Source organism: Barbus barbus (assembly GCF_936440315.1).
Source record: "Barbus barbus genome assembly, chromosome: 9".
NCBI lineage: Eukaryota > Metazoa > Chordata > Actinopteri > Cypriniformes > Cyprinidae > Barbus > Barbus barbus.
In genome coordinates, this window is record NC_136737.1 from 27,723,897 (window position 1) to 27,749,361 (window position 25,465).

The 25,465-nt window shown below is 36.7% G+C and overlaps 1 protein-coding gene across 1 annotated transcript; it reads left to right on the plus strand.

Annotated features, from left to right (window-relative positions):
• The first annotated feature begins 9,335 nt into the window (after positions 1 to 9,335).
• ttc14 (tetratricopeptide repeat domain 14) lies at positions 9,336 to 25,465 on the plus strand. Its single transcript, XM_079425967.1, has 12 exons — positions 9,336 to 9,920; positions 13,612 to 13,730; positions 13,949 to 14,148; positions 15,907 to 15,991; positions 16,084 to 16,213; positions 16,291 to 16,446; positions 16,527 to 16,598; positions 18,054 to 18,173; positions 18,267 to 18,389; positions 21,670 to 21,787; positions 22,734 to 22,840; positions 24,220 to 25,465. The coding sequence occupies exons 1-12, from the start codon at positions 9,787 to 9,789 to the stop codon at positions 24,938 to 24,940; spliced, it is 2,085 nt and encodes a 694-aa protein (XP_079282093.1). The 5' UTR covers positions 9,336 to 9,786; the 3' UTR covers positions 24,941 to 25,465.

The following is a 25,465-nucleotide window of genomic DNA, read 5'->3' on the forward strand; positions in this document are numbered from 1 at the left end:
GACTTCCGGGTTTTGCGGACGTCGGAGGATCCCTCCTCCTTCAACCGGGTAGGAAGGATCCTAAGGAGGATGCAGACCCTGAATTTGGACACAGCCATCGTCTTGTGAGTTCGGTGGGTCTGAAGAAGTGACACTGATCTTGATTTTATTCTTCACAGGAGACCGGAGACAACAAGATCTTGGGAGAGACAACCACAGCATTGGACGATCTGGAGACGAGGGGGACAACGAGGAGGAGAACAGCAGGTAATTACAAACAGGTAAGGATTTCAGAGACAATACTCAACATGAGAGGACCGTAGCAGGAGAGTCCACGTTGGATAACCGAGATCGGACAACCGCAGTGACTGTGATGAGTGCCTCTCTGTTGTTCTTGATGACGGTGATGAGGTGCAGGTGCGTGTGATCAATTACAAGGTGCAGGTGAAAGTGATCGTGATGACGGTGGAGACGGGCCATTCTGTGACAATATTAAAGTGGTCTTAAATAACGTCATCAAAATATATATTTATTCACTCATTGAACGTTTTCTGAAACAATTTGGCTGGATGTTAGTCGAATATTTTTATATACGCTACTACTTTGTAGCATTACTACTAATAATAGTGAGTACTAATTAATTAATTACAAGGCCTTTTTAGAATTCACGAGCATTGGGGATTAAATATTATGGAAGACCATTTCACTGCATAAAAAAAGGTAATGGCTACGTTATCTCACACTTCTGACTTTTTTGCTGATATAAACTTACAATTGTGAATTATGAAGTCAGAATTGTGGGATATAAACTCGCAAGTGAGTGAAATAAAGTGAGATTTACAATATAGCCTATATAAACACGTGACTTTTTCGCAATTCCGTGTTTACATCTTGCAATTCTGACATTTTTTCTTAGAATCTTAGAATTGCATGATATAAACTTGTGAGTTATAAAGGATTTAAACAAATATCAGGGCTTTCTTGTGGAATGATCTTCCCATCCCCATCTGGAATGCCAAATCCCTGACAATTTTCAAGCGACACTTTATAATCGCTTGTTGTATTCCTCAATTGTCAAAAATCGCTTTAGATAAAAAGTGTCTGCTAAATGAAGCCAATATGTAAAGCAAAATAAAATGGAGTTAAAATGACTGAATATTATAGATTGTATTTTTAAATCTGAATTGCAAATTTGGATTGAGTTTTTAATTATGAAAATGTGTTTGAAATGTTTTTAATTGAACTACTCGCATCTTAAATATACAACCATAAAAATGCAAGCACTGAAATTACAGTGCATTGCAATGCAAGAACAGTTAGCCTACTGTAACCATGTTTTTTTTGTTTGAAACCGGTATAACCATGAGGCGAGTCATATTGTGGAGCAATTCATAGCAAGGAAAGCTGATCTTCTGTTTGCACTATCATGCAAAACGATCATGAATGGCATCTGGAAGTGAATCAACTGCCTTGTTAATTTCTAATGGAATTCAATATCTAATGCGTTACATTGATTTTACCATGATTTAGGCTTTATTTACATTGCAAAGCTAATTATTTAACGATCCAATCTTTTGAAGCTTCTTCATTTTTTTTTAAGTTCCCGCTTGTTCAGATAAACTTCAGACAAGACTTACACATAAAGGTGCATCTGGAAGTAAAACGTCTGTCAGCACGATCAATTTATAGTCCTCATCTATGCCACCAGACAAAACCTTTATTTTGTTCATCAAGGCATCAGAAGAATGCATTTATAGAGGAAGTTCCCTCTGAGCCACCTGTAGAAATTCCAATACATTCATCCAAGCACATGACATTTACATACAGATTACAGTTGATGTGATTCTACTGGTTTTTATTCCAAACAAAAGAAGAAATGCATCTACTCCGAATATCCCCATATATGGGTTTCTTCTTGAAATACCAGAGGTGCTCACTCTTCATGTTGTATATTAAATATTGACCTCCAGGCTTGCTCAAGGGTGCGGAGGCCATGGGGCTGGAGAGTGAAGGAGGATCCACTGAGTTGGAGAAAGAGCTCCACAGAAGGTAATGAGTGAACTGTCCAGAAACTGTGCATAGTACACTAAGTCCACAAACTCATGGATGTGATCGCTGAGGGAGCACTCTCCTCAGATATTGCATGTAGAGGATGGCATGTGGTCAGACAAAAGTTTTCCATCAGAACCTCAGGCCAACAATTTTCTTGATTTCTTCACAGTAATCTTTACGGTCCCACTAAAGTTTGCTTGCAAGAGCTTGACAAACTGGAAAAAAATTTTTTACAGTTAAATGTACAGTAACATTTACAGAAGTGGATTAGGGCCAAGCAATAATAAAACAATAAAAAAAAATCTTGAGATTAAAGTCATTATAATGTGAGATTAAACTCGTTAAATTTCAACAAAAATGTTGAAATAAAATGTTGACTGTTTGACACACTCCCACCAGATACAGTGAACGTGACCCGAGTGTGTTTATTCTCAACACTTCATTTAGACTTTTTTCTCGAAATTTAACTAGTTTTGTCTCGTAATTTAATGAGTTTATTCTCAACATTCTATTTCCACTTTTTTTTCCAAATTTAACGAGTTTTTTTTCTCGAAACAGCAATTTTATTCTCGAAATTGAATGACTTTATTCTCAACATTTTAAGCATTTTTCTTAAAATTTAAGTTTTTTTTTCAACTGCTTACACAGATTTTCAAAATCTTGTCTCTTTTTTTTTTTTCAAAACTTTACACACAAATTCAATAATTGCACACACAAAATGCCACACATCTCTTGCAAAACGAAGCACTGCATTCAAAAAAATAAAATAAAATCGCAAACACATCTCAAAAGCAAACAGTTGCAAACACTTTTGCCATAATGTTATTTCCTGTTAAGTTTTGGTGAGTTACATAGAGAATTGTTCATTCAGTGTTGTGTTTTGCAAAACGTGTTTCATGAAATTTAATTGAGGCCAAGAATTAGTGTATGGTTTAGCAGATTTGGTGTGTGGTTCTGGTGTTTGAGTGTCAGGTTACAGAAATTTTGTGTGCAAGGAGTTGAAAAAAAACTAACAAGATTCTCTATAAACTGTTAATCCAAAAGCTTTCTCTCTCTCTCTCTCTCTCTCTCTCTCAATGGTAGCTATGATTATTACTCAGACTGTTATTATTCAGAGTAGCTTCTCTTGTCAGCAGTAAATCTGGTCTTCATTGTCATGGCACGTATTGTAGCTGCACGTTATTCTGCCGCCAGCCAACTCTCTCAAATTTCACATTCTAAACAGTCTTTGAGAGAGTTGTTGTTTTCTGCTGTTTTTTTTTTATTGCTTACACACATTTTCAAAACCTTGCCTCTTTTTTTCAAAACTTTACACACAAATCAAAGAATTGCACACAAAATGCCTCTCATCTCTTGCAAAATGAAGCTCTGCATTCAAAATATCACAAACACATCTCAAAAGCAAACACTTATCTTATGTTGCAAACACCTTTGCCATAATATAAAATTTTTGTATCTATCATATACACAGTTATTCAAAACCTAAATCTCTTCTTTCATGAGTTCCTATGTACATTTCTGTCCAAGATTGAAAGCAATTGGCAGAGAGATGTTGAAAATTTTTATGATAAACTAGAAAGCAAGATTGAAAGCAAACTTGTTTTTACTGTAAGCATTTGTGGTTGTGAATAGAGTATTACACAGTACAAAAGAAAAGAAATACATCAACCATGTGTAGATGTGTATTTATAGGCCTATTATAAAACCATGATTGTCTGGAGTTAAGTAAAGAAATGAGTGTTTGCACAAGTGAGGGGTTAGTGTGAGGCACTGATGAATTAGTGTGGCATTTTGATTGGATGTGTTTGATACCTCCTGTTAGACTTTTGTGTGTTTTAGAAAAAGTAAAAGGGAGAGAATTAGCGTATGGTTTTGCAGATTTGGCATGTGGTTCTGGTGTTTGAGTGTCAGAAATTGTGTGCCAAGTAAAGATTTAGTGTGCAAGCAGTTAAAAAAAAAACAAAAAACAAAGTTTTTTTAAATTTTCATTGTTTTTGCTAGCTTAATATTTTTCTGTTATTAAGTCTTCAACAGTTCGGCAACAAGTTACTGCTTACAGCTAGTCAAAAAATAAATAAATTTGGAGCTTACCTTTTCAATACAAGCAATGATTTCATCATTGCTAAGCTCAACAGAGGATCTCAGTTGGAAAGCTGCATATGCAAATGCTGTCCGATCTATAAAATGAAAACCTCAGTTAGATTCATATTAACATAGGTGAATAAAACTCTAAACTAATTTCGAGATGTGAATGTTGATTGATAAAAAAAAAAAAAAAAAAATGCATTAACAGGTAAAATATCTTACTCTGTGTGACATCTGGTTGAGTTGTAGATATAACTTGAGTTGTCATTTGAGAAGTATGTGTTGGTGTTCGAGTAGATGTTAAGGTTGGTGCAAATGTTGATGATTGAGATGTAGATGTTGGTTCAGTGACTGCTGAGTGAGATATAGATGTTTGAGCAGGGGTTGTTGTTGATCGAGCTGTAGTTGATGGTGTAGCTAAAATGCATGTTGGTGCAGGATTTCTTGTTAATCGTGCTGTAGATGTCGCCGTAGCTATTTTACATGTTGGTTCAGGGGTTGTTATTCTTGTCGATGGAGCTGTAGATGTTTCTGCAGCTGGTGATGTAAAAGAAAATAACATTAATAGATGAGATAGAAGAAAAACATCTATAGATGGCAGGCAACACTGACCTATAATTAAGAAAAGCAAAAACGGAAGAAAGGATAGTGCATGAGCTCCTCAACGTGAGTTAATAAAACAGCGTAATGCAAACATGAACCACAAAGAGATGAGCCCTTAAAGGAACTCCTCTCCTTCAAAGAAGGGGTTTAGTTCCTGCTTTCATAAAGGCATCCTATTGGTGGGAAAGTACTATGAACTACTTTGAAAACTGATATGGAAGCAACCACAACAGCTTAGTGTGCTGTGAATGAAAATTTTAAACCCTCCTTTGGTAACAAACAATAGTTAAAAACCACAAACTATGCTACATCCTTCACTATCAATTCTATTTTGAATGCTTTTCATTCTTTGACAGTGACATTAAAATAACCTGCATAGCAAGCTTTCATTTTTTTTTATTTTTGCTTTGGCTTTTCATGTCAGTTTGATTTGTATTGTAATGCAGGAGCTGGGTTATAAACGTACATGAGCAGAGTAAAAGTTCTCCGACTTTTGCAAAGAGCAGTGTTACTACTGAATCACTGCGTTTCATATATTCCCTTATGTTTCGTGAGATACGCTGGCTGTTTTATTGCAAAATATTAAAGCAAATATAAATATAAATCAAAACACAAACCGTCCAGACTGGAACTTAAATGCACAGACCAAACGAAGATAATTAATGAGACACACCTGAACTAAACGACACAATCAAGAAGAGACAGAAACAGCGAAACACAACGATATAACTTGTGACAACTTCTTACTAATGCCTTATTTTTAGGAAATTTGTGTATTTTATTTATTTATTAGCATTTGTTGTATATAAGATACTTTACATTTACGTGCAACTCATATGATTCTCTTATAACATCATATATATTTCTTGAATAAAAGTATATACTTCCACATTACATACTAATATTTGGATTTAAATAGACATCTTACCTGTTGGTATTGATCTACCAATCAGTAAAGCCAATCCAATCAATATAATACATCGAAACATCTTTCAAGGTTTTTTTTTTAGCTACCAAACCTAATACCAGAAAAATTACCTCTGTGAAGCAATCTAACATGAGCAATGCAAACTAATATACTGTCCTTAAACTCCACCCACTGATACAACTGATGCTAATTGTCCTCATGCAAATTAACACTTTCTGACTGGATTGCCACTCTTCCCATTGATTACAACACTGTAACGTTACCACTCATTCAGGGTAAGGAACAAAAAACGCCCTGATAACCTAAAAGAGATGCACAGCATATACCATTTGAAATAACTATTCTCTATTTAAATATATATTCAAATGTAATTGATTGCTGTAATGCAAAGGTGTATGCATCATTACGCCATTCTTCAGTGTCACATATTTATATGCTGTATCATATGCAGAAACCATAATACTATCTGGGTAGTAACTGATTACATGTAATCTGGATTATGTAATCAGATTCCAAAAATTAAGTACTTGTAATTAGAGTAAATTACATTTTAAAATACTCATAATCAGACTGCAGTTTATTTTTATCTGATTACATATTATTCATGCAATGGCAATAAATTGTTCATAATTTATTGATTCTCCCTAATTATTATTTTTTAAATTTTCCTCTCTGAAAAAAGCTATCTGTCTATGTGCCTTGACATCAAAACGTAGGTGACACTCAACCTAAAAACACAGATTCTGTTATATTAAGATTATATTATTAGTAGTAGTAGAATTTGTTGTATATTGTGTATGTGTGTGTATATATATATATATATATATATATATATATATATATATATATATATATATATATATATATATATATATTTGTTATATATTATTTTTTCTTTTATTTGGATTTTACCTCTGTTCTAGCTTGTTTCCTTCTAATGAACCTGGAACTGCACACTAAATATTGTTGGCTCTGTGACAGATTGCTTGTTTTGTTGATTCTTCAGTGGTGATGGCCTGCTGCACCCTGCAGAGTTGGAGTGAACCGACTGTCAGACAGTGGCGTACCGTGGGGTTTCATTCTGGGCCTTCAGTAAGCAACTGTAAACTACATGTACACATCTTACACATCTCTGTTACAGCTAACACAGCCATATGCATAATGCACATATTATGTCGCACACAGGCTCTCAACAACAATAGCCGCTCTTCCACCATCGCGCTGAACGGTTCTCGCCCAAAGCAGCAAAACTGTACAAATGTTGGACATCCACACCACAGTATTATCAATGCACTACATACACCTCCATAACAATGTGCATGATACAATACTCATCAAATTATAAAGCACTCACCTGTCACTTGTAAATGAAGTCCCTGGGTCTATCATTCCATGTCCCTTTACCTGTATTAAAAAGTAAACACGCCAACAAAATAACTTTTATTTAGCTCGGTGCTAGCTGATAGCCACTCATAGCACTTATAGTTGCAATCTTTGAAATGGTGCATAAAAACTTTGCTGGCCTTTGTTAGCGAACTCAGTTTGGGTGTAGGTCTTCCTTTCTCAGTTATTCTCTTTTGTCTTCAAAAGAGCGCTTTGAAAATGTGTTTTTAGTAGATAGGCAACAAGATCTGGTGTAGGCGCCGATGACTGCAGCTGTCATTTTCTTTTCGTTTACTTTCATGTTCGTACTTTGGAAATCCCTGACTAAAGGGGCGGTCTAACGCTGGGGGTAGCACTGGGCACGTAGCTGGACCCAGAGGGCGGGCCGTCATTGAACGTCAAAATTTGATTGGCTGATGATTCTGTCACTAATGCTTGTAACAAATCAGATGTGACGTCTTTCAACAAAAGGGTAGCACTATTTGACTATTTTATGTAGGATATTCCAGTTCATCCTCAACTAAACTAATCATAGGCAATTTGTGGACATTACACAAATGAAAATGATACCTAAATAATCAATAAACATTATTCACACAATTTTATTTTTTATAGAGCCAGCAGAGAAGGCCCTGCTTCCGCTGAGGGCCCACCACTGCTGTCAGACAACATCACCAAGATGCTATAAACCGCAGGACTAGTAAGTAAAATCTCGAACATACACAACTGTTTCATAAGTTTGGGTTGGTATGATTTTTTTTTTAAATGTTTTTGAAAGTCTTTTATGGCAACCACAGTTTAATGTACACTATATTGCCAAAAGTATTGGGTCACCCTCTTCTAATGAACATGTTTGACTACTTCAGGCTCAAGGTCTGCATATAAAGTCACACCAGAGGAGTTCAGCTGGGATCAGGACTTGGCTTTCTGCAGACCAGTCAAGTTCTTCCACACTGACTCAATCAATCATGTCTTTTTGAACCGTGTCTTATACACAGAGGCACTGTCATGTTAGAATAGAAAAGGGTCCTGTCCAAACTGTTGCTATAAAATTAGAAGCACACAATTCCCTAGAATATCATTACATGCTTTAACCTTAAGATTTGTACTCATAGAAATTACTAAAGTAGTCAGACCTGTTCATTAGAAGGGGGTGATCCAATACTTTTGGCAATATACAGGTGCATCTCAATAAATTATCATGGAATGTCATGGAAAAGTTCATTTATTTCAGTAATTCAACTCAAAATGTGAAACTCGTGTATTAAATAAATTCAATGTCAATTCAGTTATATTTAATTTTAATTACTGAAAATGCTGTAGTAAAGGTTATTTTTGTACTTACTCTGGTTTTACTGCAACAGTCATAATTAAACCGTGGTTGCTCTAGTAAAACTATGGTATATTTAATTTTAATTACTGTAAATGCTTGTAACAGCATGGCCAGGCTCTTCACCCAGTCAACTACCACGATCCACTTCACCTGACTTCTAATCACCCGCACCTGCACCTCATCACAACCATCATCAAGAACAGTATAAAGGCACTCACCACAGTCACTGCAGTTGTCCGATCTCGTTAATCCCAAGTGGACTCAACTTCTACGGACTCCGTTCGATGAGTATAACCTCTGAATACTTACCTCCTGTTCTCCACCTCGTTGTCTCCCCTGTACCCAGATCGTCTGCTGCAGTGGTCAGTGTCACCTGTGTTCCCGTTCGGATCATCGACTCTGCTCCTCACTCCTACAAAACACGAAGACACAATCAGAATCACAACCCAAGATACCACTCACGACTACTTGAGAATCCTCACCTCTCGCACTCAGCTGCACGAATCACCTGCACCCAAGCTGTCAATAAAAGTCACTGTGTTAACGCTTACCTCTGTGTCCGGCTATCCATAACAATGCTGTAGTAATTGTTATTTTTGTAGTTACTATGGTTTCACTGCAACAGTCATAATTAAACCGTGGTTACTGTAGTAAACCTATGATATATTTAATTTTAATTACTGTAAATGCTGTAGTATTGGCTATTTTTGTAGTTACTCTGGTTTTACTGCAACAGTCATAATTAAACCGTGGTTACTGTGGTAAAACTATGGTATATTTAATTTTAATTACTGTAAATGCTGTAGTAATGGTTATTTTTGTACTTACTACGGTTTTACTGCAACAGTCATAATTAAACCGTGGTTACTGTATTAAAACTACTAATTAATAATTAATTTTGTAGATTGGCCCGTATGTGTGCTATTATGGATCTATCGTTCTTTTATTTTGAAGGTTTCATGTGTGACTTTTATTATGAAAACCACTGTATCTGATGCTAGTGTTTCATCTCCGACTTCAATTTTAAAAACAACGAAAAGCTTGACGTGAACTGCCGCCTCTCGTGCTGTTCTTGTTTAGCCAATGTTTCCCTTCAAACAAAACAAATATTTTAAATAGCTGCGTTTAAAGCTTTATCGACGAATTTTACACACAGAATCTTAAAGGATGCCCAAAAATGGTTAAAGTCAAGTCGTTCTTCCGGTTCGCTTCCGGTTTCCACGTCTAGCGTTTTGGTTCGAGCACGTTTCCTGCTGCAGTTATTTCTGCTCAAAACTTCTCGACGCTTCACAAATACCTGAAAGGTTAACCGGTCAGTTAGCTCGGTTAATACAAGTCTTCTCTTGTTTCAAATCGGTGCTAATATTGAGGTAACGTTCCTGCACGCGTTTAGTGTAAATATGCCGTGTTGGAGACATTGATAATGGAGAGAGATTTACTCAGGCAATCCGTGACGTATCATGGCGAAAACCTGCTGCTGTTGTTAAAATGCGAGCAAAGCGAGAACCCAGATTTCAAATGTGTGGCTGCTGAACTCTCGAAAACTCCCGATCAAAGGTAAGAGGCGTTTTTATACCTCTTACATCATTATTTTTATCCCTCGTGTCATGTTTTTGTGTTGAGCGACTTCCAGACCTTTTAAATAGCCCATAAAATATACTTTATGAATAGTTCATCTTTTTTTTTAATACATTTTATTAATTACTGGCCTGCATGTCATTACAAACATGTATGAACAGAGATAGAGAAATGTGACCCTGGAGCACAAAACCTGTCATAAAGGTCCATTTTTCGAAATTGAGATTTATGCATCATCTGAAAGCTGAATAGATAAGCTTTCTTGGTTTGTTATGAAAGGACAATATTTGAAAATCTGGAATCTGAGGGTGCAAAAAATCAAAATATTGAGAAAATCACCTTTAAAGTTATTCAAAGGAAGTTCTTAGCAATGCATATTACTAATCAATAATTAAGTTTTCATATATTTGCAGTAGGAAACTTACAAAATATCTTCATGGAACATGATCTTTACTTAATATCTTAATGATTTTTGTCATAAGAGAAAAATTTATAATTCTCACCCATACAATGTATTTTTGGCTATTGCTACAAATATACCCGTGCTACTGGTTTTGTGGTCCAGGGTCACAAATAAACACAGTTTATTTCTCACAAATCTCAGTTTATATCTAAAGTTTATGTGAGCATTGCAAGAAAAAAAAAGTGTGAGTTGTAAGATAAATTAATGAAATCTATCTATTTTACAATTCAGATTATATATCAGGGCTGGGCGATATGGCTGAAAACTGTATCACGATATCAGTGTTTCATATCGGTCGATATCGATATTTTTTATGACCCATTTAAAATAAGGACCAGGAGAAAAATATATTACATTTAAACATTTTTATTTTATTCTTAACCTTCCTCTGATCATAATAATCCCCTCAGTTATTAAGACACAAATGTCAACAACCATGGAAAACTCAAATAATTAAAATGTAAACATAAGTCTAAAGTCACAATGAACAATTATCTCTTAACATTTAAGGTGCAAAATGAAAGAAAATGTAAGAACTGCTTAATAAAGTGTAATAAAATAGTGCAAAGTGTTAAATATAAACAGAGAAACCTGAGAATTTAGTGCTAGGAAGTTCACTAGATGTTCACCTTCTGGTGAATAAAGTGTTTTTAAAATATGTGCAGTGTTTTGTAAACTAATAAAACTGATGTAGACTGAGATACATCTGTAATTAAAAAAAACAAACCTGATACAGTACAGTAACATTGTTTGAAATATAAAATGGAAATATGAAAAAGTCTCTAATCATACTTGAAGTTGAACTATTCAAGTATATTTTCAGTCCAGGTTTTGTGCGAGGAACACCAGCTGGTTGACCTTCTCTGGGTCTAAAGCTGCCCTGGTGCATGTAACAATATTACCCCCAGTACTAACAATTCTTTCTGAGGGGGTGCTGGTGGCTGGGATGCACAAGTACTTTTTCGCCAGCTGAGACAATCTGGGGAAGTTGTGTTCATGTAGCCTCCACCAGTCCAGAGGGTTAGACTCACTGTCTGCATCAGGGCACATCAGGTACCTTTCCAGCTCGCTCTCCACTTTTTGTTTTTCAGTGAGAGGCAAAGCATCATCTTCTTGGCACTGTTTTTTAAAAAAGCTCCCCAATGATTTGAGTTGCTTCTTCACGCCCAGTGGCATAGGTGGTCCACGGACAGCTCCTCCTTCTGCACCTTGGTCTGCTGCTCCCTCAGAAGGCCCTGGTCTTCATCCATGATCTCAGACACAGCTCTCATTTGAATGGCCCCTACCTTCTCTGGTCTGATGTATTGGCCTTTAAACCTAGGGTCCACGAAAGTAGCCATATCAAGGAGATCATCTGTGTCAGGGTCAGCATATTTCTCATCGAGATGTCTTCAGCTCTTTTGTGAGCTGAGTGTCCCGCTCATTAACTTTCAGCAAACTGAAGCGGAAAAGGTGGAGCCTAGGCTTCACGTACGAGACCTCTGTGAACTCCAGGAGAGGAGTTAAGGCCGCATGCATTGACTCAAGGACGTCAATATCCTGCCACGTTGGGATCAGGTGCCTGTTGTTTTTGTCAGAAGACAGAACTTCAGTGATGGCCTTTTGTTGCTCTAGGACCCTTGCCACCATCTTTTGTCTTGAGCCCCACCTGGTTGGTGACTCTGACCAGCTGGTGTGTGGGAAGATGGAGACGTTCCTGTGCTTTAGAGAGCGCACTCTTTTTCTTCCACGAGTAAGAAAAGGTAGATACCACTTTCTTGCACACAGCTACAGCCCTCTCCGCTCTTTTATCTTTTCCTGCAGCACCTGCAGAAAAACAATGCCAGCGTTAATAACTGATAATAGATCACACACAGAAACACGCACACAGAGTCATGTCAGTGTGTAAAGCTGCTTCCATAGATCATAATATATAATCTCAATTTCTGGCTAATAAAATCACCATAGGAACCAACATTGATGGCGAGCATTAAACTGACAAAGCTACTCACCAATAGCAGAGTGCAAACGATGGCCAAAACACTGCAGCCGTGTCCAGTTGTTCAGTGAAGTCACCTTTACTACATTTGCCCCGCTGTCTGTGGTGATGCACACCATTTTGTCTTCAATCAGACTCCAGGACAACAGTGCCTCCTTCAAGCCTTCTGCTATCACTTCTCCTGTGTGATCTTCGGGGAAGTATGCCGTCTCAAGGCATCTGGTTTTCAAACCCCATTCATTGTCGATGAAGTGAATGGTCAAGCTAATGTATGGCTCAGAAGTACGGCTTGACCACAGGTCAGAGGTTGTTGCAAAGTACTTGGCTGACAATATTTCTTGCTGCACAGATTCTTTGCACATTACATACAGCTTAGGAATGGCAGTCTTAGAAAAGTACTTTCGGCCAGGAAGAACATAGCGTGGGTCAAGCACGTGTATAAGCTTTTTATAACCTGGCTTCTGGACAGTGCTAAGCGGAAGCATGTCTTTGGCTATATGATATGCCACTGCCTCCGTTATATCTTTGTACCGTTTAGATTCTTTGTCATAAGGCACTGATGTGGAGTACCTCTCCATGGTGGTCTGCTGCTTGTGCGGTGTTGCAGCTACAGATGTTGTTGGTTGAATACGACTGTGCTCCAAAGGGTGAGCGCGGCTAAGGTGGTACATCAAGTTCGTGGTATTACCAGTCTTGGCGGGGACGACGGTCTTGCATAATTTGCAGACGACATTGGTCTGACTACGGTCAGACTTATAATATCCAAAAAACTGGCGAGCTGACTTTTCCTCTTTTATTTACAATTTCCTCGCTCGCTGCAGCATTAATTTTCTGCTTATGAAGAGGAATCCAGCAGACCAGCACGAGACAACGATATGGCGCATCCAAAAAGATACTGTTACATGATTGGCTGTTAGCGTGTCACTCCCTACGTTGCTAGGTTACCAGAGAGCGAGTGCCTTTGTTAATGCAACCAAACTTGCTTCGCAACCTCTGTTTTCTTCCGACGAAGAATAAAAAATATCGAACACATTTTTTATTGATATCGATCACGTGTCTATCGCGATGCATATCGTTTTATCGCCCAGCCCTATTATATATATTGTGCTTCTATGGAGCCTACTTCTGTACTAATTGCAAAAAAATTCAAAGTCGTGCATTTTTTAAATTCATTTTCATAATTTATTGACAAAAAGAAAAAAAAAAAGAGTAATATTTAATTGAAACAGGGATAAAGAAGAGGTGAGTCCTGTTCTGGAGCAGTTCATAGCAAGGAAAGCTGATCTTCTGTTTGATCCATCGTGGAAAACGTCTGCGCCAGCAGATGAATGGCAGGAGGAATCTGGAGGTGAACGGTCTCAATCATTTCTAATGAAATTCAATATTTCTATTATAGCAATAGTTCACTCAAAACGATGTATGCATCCTCATGCATCTCCAAACCCATCACAAAGGTTTTTTTGAAGAATATCATGTTGGCATGAATGTTACCCGGAGCTGTCAGAAAGTTAGTTGTATTGGAGTGACATGCGGGTGATTAAACGATGAAAGTTTGTGTGGTTTCAGAGGCGTTCGCCATCATGCCTCCACTGGAGCAGTTCATGGAGGTGTGTTTTGAGGAGAGACGGGAGTTCTTCTACAGGGACGTGGAGCGTGGAGACGTGGTTATAGGAAGGATCAATTCAGTGCGAGACTTCGGCTTCTTCGTAACTCTTCTCTGCACAGCTGGAGGACTGGAACGAGATATTGAGGACCTGGAGATAAAGGTTGGATTTTAGGTGTTTTAGATGTTTTCTCTGATGTATGTTTACACCATATATATATATATATATATATATATATATATATATATATATATATATATATATATATATATATATATATATATATTGGTCAAAGACGAGGCATCCCATTTTGTTGACTGCATCAAATGAAATTTACAGAAGTGATTTTTATATAAACAGAAATCTTATAAAATGAAAGTCTTTCAGTAACTTGTGAATATATGTCAAAATATAGAAATAGCATAGAAATAATGTTCTATCATGATTCAGTGTAACAGATATATTTATTTGAATGTGAACCGGCATATTCAAATAAACATATTATGTAAATAAAATAAATATATTTTGACTTTTACTTATTAAAATATATGAAAGTACAAGCGATCATACTAAATTTGATTATATTTTAAATGATTCAAAACTGCACTGTTATCCTTGAATAGAGTAGTTCAATGCCAAAACAATAAAACCCATTATAAATGAGGCACTTGTTGCATCCAGTGAGGACATAATTACTGATTATAATGACTTGTACTGTATTTTTACGCGTCACGTTGCATTGCGCCATGTAAACATTACCATGTCTGCATTTTTGATCGGAAAAACGTTTTCTCGCATTTTAATCATCAGTGGAAAATTCTTTAAATATGAAAACGTACTTGCAGGCTGTGAGTCAGAAGCGCCAGACTGTCCTTGCTAAGTTGGAATTGCCCCACTTTATAGAAACAGCCTTTGAGCACAGCTGGCTTTGTAGGCTACTCCTGCCAGGAAAGAGTCCTCCGTAAAATGCGCTGCACACACTCTTAATATTTGGGTTGAACTGTTCTGGAACAGTGTTGTAAATACAACTTAACCACTGATTTCTAGTTGTGTCCTCTTCTGGAAGCCCAGACAAAGTACTTTCGCTTTCACAACGAAACACAGCGTCTCCAGGACATGGCAGAGGCAGCAACAATACTACAGCGAGAATAATAGTTCCGCCGCCTTTCTTTGCATATATATTTGGGCGGTGTTATGCAAATCACCCCACACAGTGACGTAGACATGTGGGGGTGTGTTTGAATGAGCCGTTTTAGGAAGGCGTGGACAAGTCTGAAGTTTAATAAAGAATATCTCTTTGGTTTTGAGACTTTAGTCTTTGCAACTTCAGGGATCTTATCTATGCACAAACGGCTTGTAACACTCCAAAGAGAAAGGAAAACTTGAAACCGCATCATATGACCGCTTTAAATGGAATTCTGTAAGTCATGGTAAAAATGTATAACAGTCATTATTGTTTGCTCAGGAACACAATCAATTTTAGAAAATAATAACAGGACACATACTATAGAAGAATTAAAGCTATTAAACTTTTATTGTTTGGTTGCTTAAACCCTTTTCATTTTTACCTGTATAATTATATTTATAAATAATTAATTTATTTTATTTGTTAGTGTCTTTATTCATTCATCAATAGTTTGATATTTTAAAAAATGCGTTTGACTTTGAAGTACATTTTAAAGCCTTTTTCTTCTTTTTTTAAAGATTAAAATGATGTTATAAGGAACATGTATTGCTTTTTACTTGAGCCATTCAACTGAAACTTGGTTAAAAATGGAGTTCAAATTTTTCAAAACCAGCATAACTACTTAAAGTGTCTTTTTTGCTAGAAATGTTAAACTAGATTTTTAAAATACCCTGCATTCAGTTGAAGCTTGTCAGTCAAATGTGATTCTAAAAATAAATGTTGTCTATTAAAAGGCCCTCTGTCCATTAAGAGATGTACCTTCAACTGGAAATCACGATGATCCTTTATCTTATTACCAAATTGGGGATTTGATTCAAGGTATGGTACTTTTTTGGCTCTTTTTAGAAATGAATGTCTATATATTAATAGTAAAGTTATTAGATTTGATAAAGTGGGATTTTGTGCCACAGCTGGGGTGAAGGACATTGACCGCTACCACGAGAAGCTGACATTATCACTGTATTCATCCTCACTGCCTCCTCACTTGGATAAAGTTAAGCTGGGTGTCATAAGCAAAGAAGATCTTCCTCTTCATTATACGTACGTGAAAAGTCAAATGAATATCGACCCGTTTGTCTCAGATTTCCTGTTGTTGATTGTTTCCTCCACTCTTTCAGCCGGGGTGAAAAGGTGGCCGCAGACAGCAGCGAGACGTATGAGAAGCTTTTGGAGAGCTCTCTTGGTTTGTCCAACCCTTTAAATGTGGACTACCTCCTAGGAAAGCTGGGTATAAGTGACACACAAACGCCTTCACTAATGAGAGGCTTGCAGAGGTACATGCTGTCTTTGGCTTGTATGTCATTCGCAGTTTTCTTGGTCTTACTCAGTTAAAGTTTTTTTTGTATGTACACAGTAAACACTTCAAAGAAGATGATTTTGCAACAGCTATTCGGAAGAAACAGTCTGTATCCTGGGCCCTGAAATGGTTTGTTTACCTGATTTTTCCTCATATTCCATGAAATTAGCATCTTTTTATTATTTAAAAAAAATACATTAAAATGTTTTTTGTATTATGGTTTTATTTCTAAATAGCATTGTCTAAATTGTCAGGAGGATAAATATTTAAATAGCAGTTTTAATAATTAAGAGATGTACACAAGTTTTTAAGCTATAAGGAAAATGTATTATGTTTTACTTTATGGTTACACCAAGTGCTGTCAAATGATTAATCGCAATTAATCGCATCCAAAATAAAAGTTTGTTTACACAATATGTGTTTTCTTCAATATATACATGCATGTGTGTGCTTATTTATACATAATAAATATACACAGTACACACACACACACACACACACACACACACACACATATATATTATGTAAACAAAAACTTTTATTTTGGATGTGATTAATCGCGATTAATCATTTGACAGCACTAGTTACATCACTTTTGTTACAATTTTTTTTTTTTTTTTTTTTAAGTTATTACATTTTAAAGTTTCTTGAAATGGCTTTAAAAAAACAAACAAAACTGAAACAAACAAGGTGTACATTTTTACAAATTTTTAAAAGGTTCCTTTTCTTTTTTTGTGGATGTTCTAATTTGTTTAATGCATATACTGCTAAATATATACTAAATAACGCTAAAATACAAACTATCATAAACTAGTGCTATTATTAGCTACAGTGTTGGAGAAAGTTATTTTTAAAAGTAATGCATAACAATATTGCATTACTCCATAAAAACAAAAAACAAGTGTGTTACGTAGTTTCATTACTTTTGTGTTACTTTTTATCACCTGGGCTTGCTTATTAGTTTTTAATAACAAAAATTCCAAAAGTTATATTTTTGGCAACTGTAAGGGCCCTTTCACACCAAAAATGAAATTAATAAGCCGTAGGCTGAAGGACAGGTGTGCTGTCAGTGAATTAATGGGAAAGCAAAGCAACTTGAGTTACATATTTGAAAAAGTAGCTCAAATATTTTCTTGTAAATTTAAAAGTAATGCGTTTGTTGAAGCCAATTAAGAAAATGTATTTTTGTTTTATATTTGTTTAAATATTATTTGTTCATTTTTTGTTTGTTGAATTTAATTATGAAAGAAAATTGTGTAATTAGTAAACGTCGTAAAGGGCGTGGTAATAAATTGGACTGCATTATGCCGGGAGAAATGGATTGGGTCAGACACATTTTTTGACTACTTAATTTTAATCAATGTTTTGTTGATCAATTATCAAATAAGAGCAAGGAAAAAACGCATTGCGTAACGAAATGCAAACCCATTACCATGCTTCTGCGGCCTGAAGAAAAGGCCAAAACGGCATTACTTTACTAGTTACTTAAAGTAATCTGATTACGTAACTTACATTATTTGTAATGCGTCACCCCCAACACTAATAAGGTAGTTGCGACCGTGTCATTTCTTCTTATCATTACAGTGTTAAAGTTGGTGTTGACCATTTCAAATCAGGTCGTCATGTAGAAGCAATGAATGAGTACAACAAGGCCTTAGAGATCGACACGAACAACGTGGAAGCCCTTGTGGCACGTGGAGCTCTGTAAGTCACGATAAAACCATGTTCACGTGAAGAGGAATATTTGCTTGTTCTACTTTGTTACATAATTACTGAGTCTGTTTTATTTTATTGTAGATATGCAAACAAAGGAAGCTTAATGAAAGCTATTGACGACTTTGAACTGGCCTTGGAGAACTGCCCCACGCACAGGAACGCCAAAAAATACCTCTGCCGGACACTAGTGGAAAGAGGAGGACAGTATGTCATCGAGAAATCGTATCGCTGCTTCTAGTTCTTCATTGGAGATTAGTTTAATACTTACGTGTGCCAAAAAATAACAGAAAACTTACACAAAAAAGCCTTGAAGTTATGCATTAGTGATTTTTACCATGATTTAAGCTACATTTAGATTGCTAGGCTTAATGATCAGTTCCAATATTGTGACATCCTTTTTTGTGAGACCCACCTTTTTAAATATGCTTAAAGTGTTCACCCCAAAATTTAAATTTGCTGTTGATTTACTCAGGCCATCCAAGATGTAGGTGACTTTTTATTCAGTAGGGCAGTGAAGAAGATTTTTAGCTGAAACCGTGGTCCTTGATGATTCATGAAATTCACATTAGTGGCTGCATGTTTTTGAGAATAAAAAAGCAAATGAAAGGACACAAAATTAATACCCAGGACTCCTGACGATATATTGAGGTCTTATGAAGCGAAGCGATCGGTCTGTGCAAGAAACTGAACATTATTTAAACACAATTACCTGTAATCCAGAGCCTTAATAGTATTGAGTTATGTCTGGTTCACGTAGTTGAACCAGAAGACAAGTTTATTCACTTTATATGCTTTAGACATGTAAAACATCCACTTTTACATCATTATTGGGTGCAGAGGGCTGCATTGGGATCCCGCGGGCCCCAACGCAAATCTCATGAGAGCGGGCGGTTTTAGCTTGACCGCGGGTGGGAATGGGCGGCCAAAAAAATGTAGCGCGGGTCCTGCAGTCCCACGAATTGGCGCATACCACTGGTTGTATACAATTATATTACTTGCCCACCGCCCCGCTGTCATTTTGCTTTTTAAATAGAAACCATTTAGTTGAGCTGGAAAACGTACGCTACACTAAACTAAAAGTGTCTGCTCTGCTCCATACAGCCAGGGTTGCCAGATCTGCGTGACAAAACTAGCCCATGCCAGTCAAAAACAGCTCAAAGTAACGTAATGGCCATATCCCAAATATCAAAATTCAAAATGTAATTTCCATACCTAAAATACATTTTACTGTCACTGTTATGCACATTGATCTTAAACCAAGCTCAAATGCTTCCTAGCAGTAGTGCTCCTTCACAAAACTTAACATCTAGCACAGTTTTATCACCGGTAGGATGCAAAATATTTCATTACAAGCATTTAAATCAGATGTAATTTATGCAAGATTTCAATCCTTTAACCCATGGGAGAAAATTAACCCATGGCAACAGTTTAAAGGTAGCCCAATTCCATGAAAAAAAAAAAAAAAAACCAGACTTGACAACCTCGCATCCAACACTAGCTGCAGGAGTGAGATTTGACTGATCATGGGTCGAAAGTAAGGAGAGGTTACTGACAGACGATGCTGGAGGATTTGCTGCTTTACACACTGTGCACATGATTGCCAAATCTAAAGTGAAAGTAAACAGCGAACGCTCATTCAAAAGTGAATTCAGTACCCTGCATATTGATAGCGGCTCCCTGATGCGCGAAAATTATACGCCGTATTAGAATGTTTACAGGAGTGGGCAGGACTGGACACAAAAATCGCAGGAGCGGAGTGGGCAGAAATTCAGCGGTAGCAGGATCAAGAAAACAGCTGGACTCGCATTTGGGTGCTTTAATAATATAATTTCATATGTGGGTCAGGATTTTCCATAAATACAAAAATAATGTTTGAACAATTGCAATAGATATTAAGAATGTTGTGTGCACATAAATTCATATTAGAATGTATTCATCTAGATGAAAAAAAAAAAGTCAGGTGGTGCGACCATGATTTATCTTAAAATTTAAATTTATTTAAAGTTATCAATTAAAGTGTTTAGAAACAACATATTTACTTTTTTTTAGCTTTTAAGTATTTATTTATATTTATTTTAATTCTATAATTTTTAGAACAAAAATATGGGAATTATTTACAGAAACTGAAAAAAACCCTGTAAATACTTTGTTTTTAAACACTTTAATTACTGAGAACTTATATATATATATATATATATATATATATATATATATATATATAAAAAAAACGTTATGCATGTTAAGGAAATTAATTCAATTTAAAATAAATCATGGTTGCACCACCTGACTTTTTTTTTTTAAGCACTAAAATCACTTAATTTAAAAGTTTAAATAGTTTTTTGTATCTGAAAAATCTCAAGTTTGCTTGTCAAATCTTTATACGTCATTGACCCATGTATTACGCCATTGCGTGATTACGTAAACAAACTAGTGAAAGAATGAAATTTCCCCATTTGTCTGAGGCTCTGGATTACAGGTAATGTTTTAAATGTTCACTTTATTGCACAGACCGTTTGTTTCGCTTCATAAGAGCTCAATATATAGTCAAGTGCCACGGGTATTCATTTTGTGTTCCCTGATATACGTTTTTACTTCTCAAAAACGTGTAGCCGCCGACTTGCATTATTTGAATCAACAAGGACCACAGTTTCAGCAACAAATATTCTTTCCTCTTCTAATAAAGAGAAAAAGTCACCTACATCTTGGTTGGACTGAGGGTGAGTAAATTAACAGCAGATTTTAATTTTTGGGTGAACTGTCCCTTTAAGACATGACTAAGTTTGTTTACTGTTAGACACACTACTATGTCTGTCAGCACTGTCAATTTATAGTCCTCATGTCTGCCGCCAGACAGGACTTCATTAAGACGTCAGAAGAGAATTTAAAGAGGCAGCTCCCTCTGTGAATCACCTGTAGGAATTCCTGTCGGTCACCTGACATTTACATGCATATTATAAATAAGCTGATTATTCCGGTTAAGGTTTTATTCCAAACAAAAGATGAAATGCATCTATTCAGAATGTTCCCGTATGTGTTTACAGTTACAGTTTACTGCTAGAAATACCAGAGACGCTCACTAATTCAGTTTGTTGCTAAACCTTGCTATTTAAGTGCAAGACTTGTGCAATCACCCGAAACACCCTAGAAATCACCTATAAATAACCAATTGTAATGCTTGAGCAGCTACCAAAACACAATGTAGCAATGCTCTAAAAACAGAAGAACACCTTCAAGAACACCTTAGCACACATCACAGTAAAGGTCCAATTTGTCAATAATCAATATAGACATTGTAGATAGGACACTGTACACATTGTAGAGAAGACTCGCTGCATTGATATTGAGTTCAGTTGTTGTGTGGAGGTGTATAAGCTGTTGCATAACATCTTTAGCATCCTTTGAGCACTGGATTTTGTAATAGTTTCAGTATGCCTTAAACTCTTCCAAAAGAGTTTTTCAAAATTCTTCTTTTTTTTTTGCATAGACTCGAAGAGGAAGAAAAGTTGGTGACTGCTGAGGGTCTCTACAAAAGAGCCATCGTATTAGATAACACGTTTCAAGAGGCAGCAGAAGCTCTGGAGAAACTTCAGATACATATCCAGGTGAGCTGGATAAACCTGCCTGTCATGAATGCATGGTTCCACTGCAGATATTCTCAGAATATTAGCTTCCAGTGTCACAGGTACACAGATACAGTCTTGTAGTAAAGAAATAGTTCACCCAAAAATGAAACTTTGCTGACGATTTACTCACCCTCAGGCTATCAGAGATGTAGATGAGTTTGTTTCTTCATCAGCTTTGGAGATATGTAGCATTGCATCACTTGCTCACCAATGGATTTTCAATGGGTGCCAATGAGTCCAAACAGCTGTTAAAAAACATCACAATCCACAATTAATCCACACCACTCCAGTCCATCAATTAACATCTAGTGAAGCCAAAAGCTGTGTGTTTGTAAGTAATAAATCCATCATTAAGGCCAATAATTCATACTTCCTCCAGTGAAAAAGTCATTTCATTCCATTGGTGAGCAAGTGATATAATTCTGCATTTCTCCAAATCTGATGAAGAAACAAATTCATTTCCATCTTAGATGGCCTGAGGGTGAACACATTTTAGTAAATTTTCATTTTTGGGACACTGATACACTGCAGTTTTCAAGACATTAATTTTAACTGTCGAGTACTAGAGTATTGATGAAGTATTTTTGTTATTTATGTGTCTATCTGATCTTGGACCTGTGAAACCTGACTGATGGAACCTTTAATCCTGATTGCACTGGGTTGACATAAATCCCCCATGTGGAAATAAAACCCCACCACCTTTGGTTTGTATTCTGTTCCTGGTACGACGGTAACTGCATCTCACGATCATTGCTAAATATAAAATGTTTTCTCGCATTTTGTTTTTGCTTAACATCCTGACGCCTGGGGGTGTGAAAACGGCACTTGTGCGAAATTGCTCGTGCTGGATGCCTGCATGCATGCATGCTTGTTTAACTTCCTGAAAATTATTCAAATTTTACCCTGTCAATGAACTGCTTTAAAGAAATTGCTTAAATTGAAAGAGCAGGAAGCTGCCAAAGAGCAGGAAAACGCTAAGACCGTGGAGACAAGTGCAGAGAAATTGCGTAAGATCCTAAAAGAAGAGAAAAGGTAATGTCAATGCCACCATGTTCATTCACTTTTTTTTTTTATTCCTGTTAAGCACATATTTGGTCACATACACACTGCATCTAAATACAGTTGCTCTGTACACAGTCCGTTGGTTTACAGAAATCAGGTAGTAAAGGCCTGTACACACCAAGGATTATAAGTATAGAGGAATTATTTTTTTTAATATAAACATTGAGAGCCAATCAGAATCTTATTTTTAAAGAGCTTGAGCATTTAAAACGACTGGTGACATAACAGCAGTTTGTTTACAATAAACAGGATGTTGTAGTTATCATTCTTGGTGTGAACAGGCCTTAACAACTGAATTTACATTAAATCTCTATAGTTATTTATGTAATGCATAGAAATGTCAGTTGTTGAAATTCAAGGAGTGACTCCTATATCCCGTTAAGCGATGATTTAGGTCATTCAGTCCAACATTTAAATTAGGGCTGGGCAATATGCTGAATATTCACAATATATTCTGGTGATGTAATGTTAAAGGACACCTATTATGCCCCTTTTTACAAGATGTCTCAGGTGTCCCCAGAACATGCCTGTGAAGTTTCCAACTTCTCTAGTGTGAAGATAGACATGTCAATCAACACCCCTAAAGCTTCACAGTCCTAAACCATTTAATTGGGCAACGTTAGGCATTTATATGCTGCTTAAAGGGGTCACATGACGCGATTTCAAGTTTTCCTTTGTCTTTGGAGCGTTACAAGCTGTTGGTGCATATATGAGATCCGTAAAGTTGCAAAGACTAAAGTCTCAAACCCAAAGAGATATTCTTTCTAAAAGTTAAGCCTTCTACGTCACTGTGTGGGGAGATTTGCATAACACCGCCCAACGTGTTTCAGAAAGACGGGGCAGAGAGGAGCAACAATAATGTACAGTATGTGGAAAATGTGTTTTTTTTTTTTTTTTTATCTTAAACCGCGTAAACATATTGCATTACACCAAATACACAATTATTTTAGTTTTAGCAGTCATATGACCCCTTTAATGTTTGTTGGCATTGTTTTCCTATGCATCTGCTTACACCACCACTTATTTCTGCTGCTGCTTCACCATCTTCATCCGGAGATTCAGTACTCTCTCAGAAGAATAGCGCCTCCTACCATATAGTTGTGAAAACGAGGAAAGCCAGACAATGGCAGGGAAAGTTAAACTATATTGCCTAGCCCTGATTTAAAAATGGTTTGTCACTGCCAAAACATTGCATTGTGTATATGACCATTGAAATCTGAGTATTTCTTCCATCACAAAACGGTAAGAACTCTTCTATTTTTACGGTTTTAATCATTGCTGACGCCCCATTTTCCGATGGGCGCGCTCATTGTCCTGCAAGTTTCAGCGTGATGTTTGCTTCCATGTAGAATGAAGAGGAAAAGGAAGCGGTCGACCTCTTCTACATCCTCAGATACGTCTTCAGCTTCAAGCGACGACGACTCTTCAACGAGTCGTAAAAAGTCGAAGAAACGGAAACACAAACGTCGCCACTCGTCTCACAGCAGTAAGAAACACAAGCGGAGAGTGTCTTCTTGTAGTGATAAAACGGCAGAAGAGTGGTTTCCCGCTCCTGCTAACACCTCCGCTTCCTACATCGACCAGAAACAATCCATAAGCAAACTCATCAGTGAAGGAGAACAGTCTTGGGAAAAAAGCCGATGTGAAGATGGCAGAGGTAGGTTAGATGATGCTATCGACAGAAGTCTGGAGAACCTCAAACATGGTGCCCAATCTGAAGCATCTAGACTGGGACGTCCTGATGTGAACGGCGCGGTTAGAGATCGACACAGGACTCAGAGCACCTCTGAATATGCCAGAAACAGGAGGGATTCATCCTCCTCAACCCAGTCCGAATATTCCCAAAAATCTGATCGCTACTCTAAGGAGGTTTCTGCGCAAGGTAGAAAACGTAGTGAATCAGAACGAGGCGGGAATGAGAAGATGGATAGAGGAGAGAGAAATAGTCGCGATCAAGATGATGGCAGGAAATCTTCTGGTGGATCCCTGAAAAAAGATGTCCCTTCCAATTTGTTGGACATTTTCAGTCAAATCGCTGAATTTGAGAAGGAAAAAAAGCTGAAAAAATAAATGAGTTGCTCTTTAGGGCTAAGTGTTTTCAATACTGGAACTAGCAGGTTTAACGCTCAAGTATAGTAATTGAAATAATGAAAAGTTGACCAGAACTGTTTATTTTCATAATTTCAGGTTAGATTTTTTTTGCTTTTTTGGGGGGGGGGGGCAGTCTGCCTTTAAAAAATGCTACAAAACTGAGCAGTGGCCAAAATGTGATTGAAATGGTGCCTCAGTATTATAAATTGCATTCAGTATAATATCAGTTCAAATAAACGAATGTCATGGTAAAACAAAAGTGCTACCATGTAGTGTTTACTTGTCTGTTGAAACTTTTTTTTTATTTCCTATGGGATGCAAAGTGGTCTTCCAGCAGGGGTTAGAAAGTCAGCCATCAGCTAAGCCACATTAAAGTTTTAGGACTTTGCACACTAAAATTTAATGCAGACTAAAATATCGTTGCATTTGACCGTTAACTTCGTAGTGTGGCAACTTATGGTTCATTTTAATGTTCATTTTGATATTATTAATCTTAAGACAATA

Excerpts from the sequence above, each read along its gene's own strand:
- ttc14 (XM_079425967.1), top strand. The coding sequence starts at position 9,787 with ATGGAGAGAGATTTACTCAGGCAATCCGTGACGTATCATGGCGAAAAC. Across the intron at positions 16,214-16,290 it reads GATCTTCCTCTTCATTATAC|CCGGGGTGAAAAGGTGGCCG; the intron begins GTACGTGAAAAG and ends CCACTCTTTCAG. Across the intron at positions 16,447-16,526 it reads CTAATGAGAGGCTTGCAGAG|TAAACACTTCAAAGAAGATG; the intron begins GTACATGCTGTC and ends GTATGTACACAG.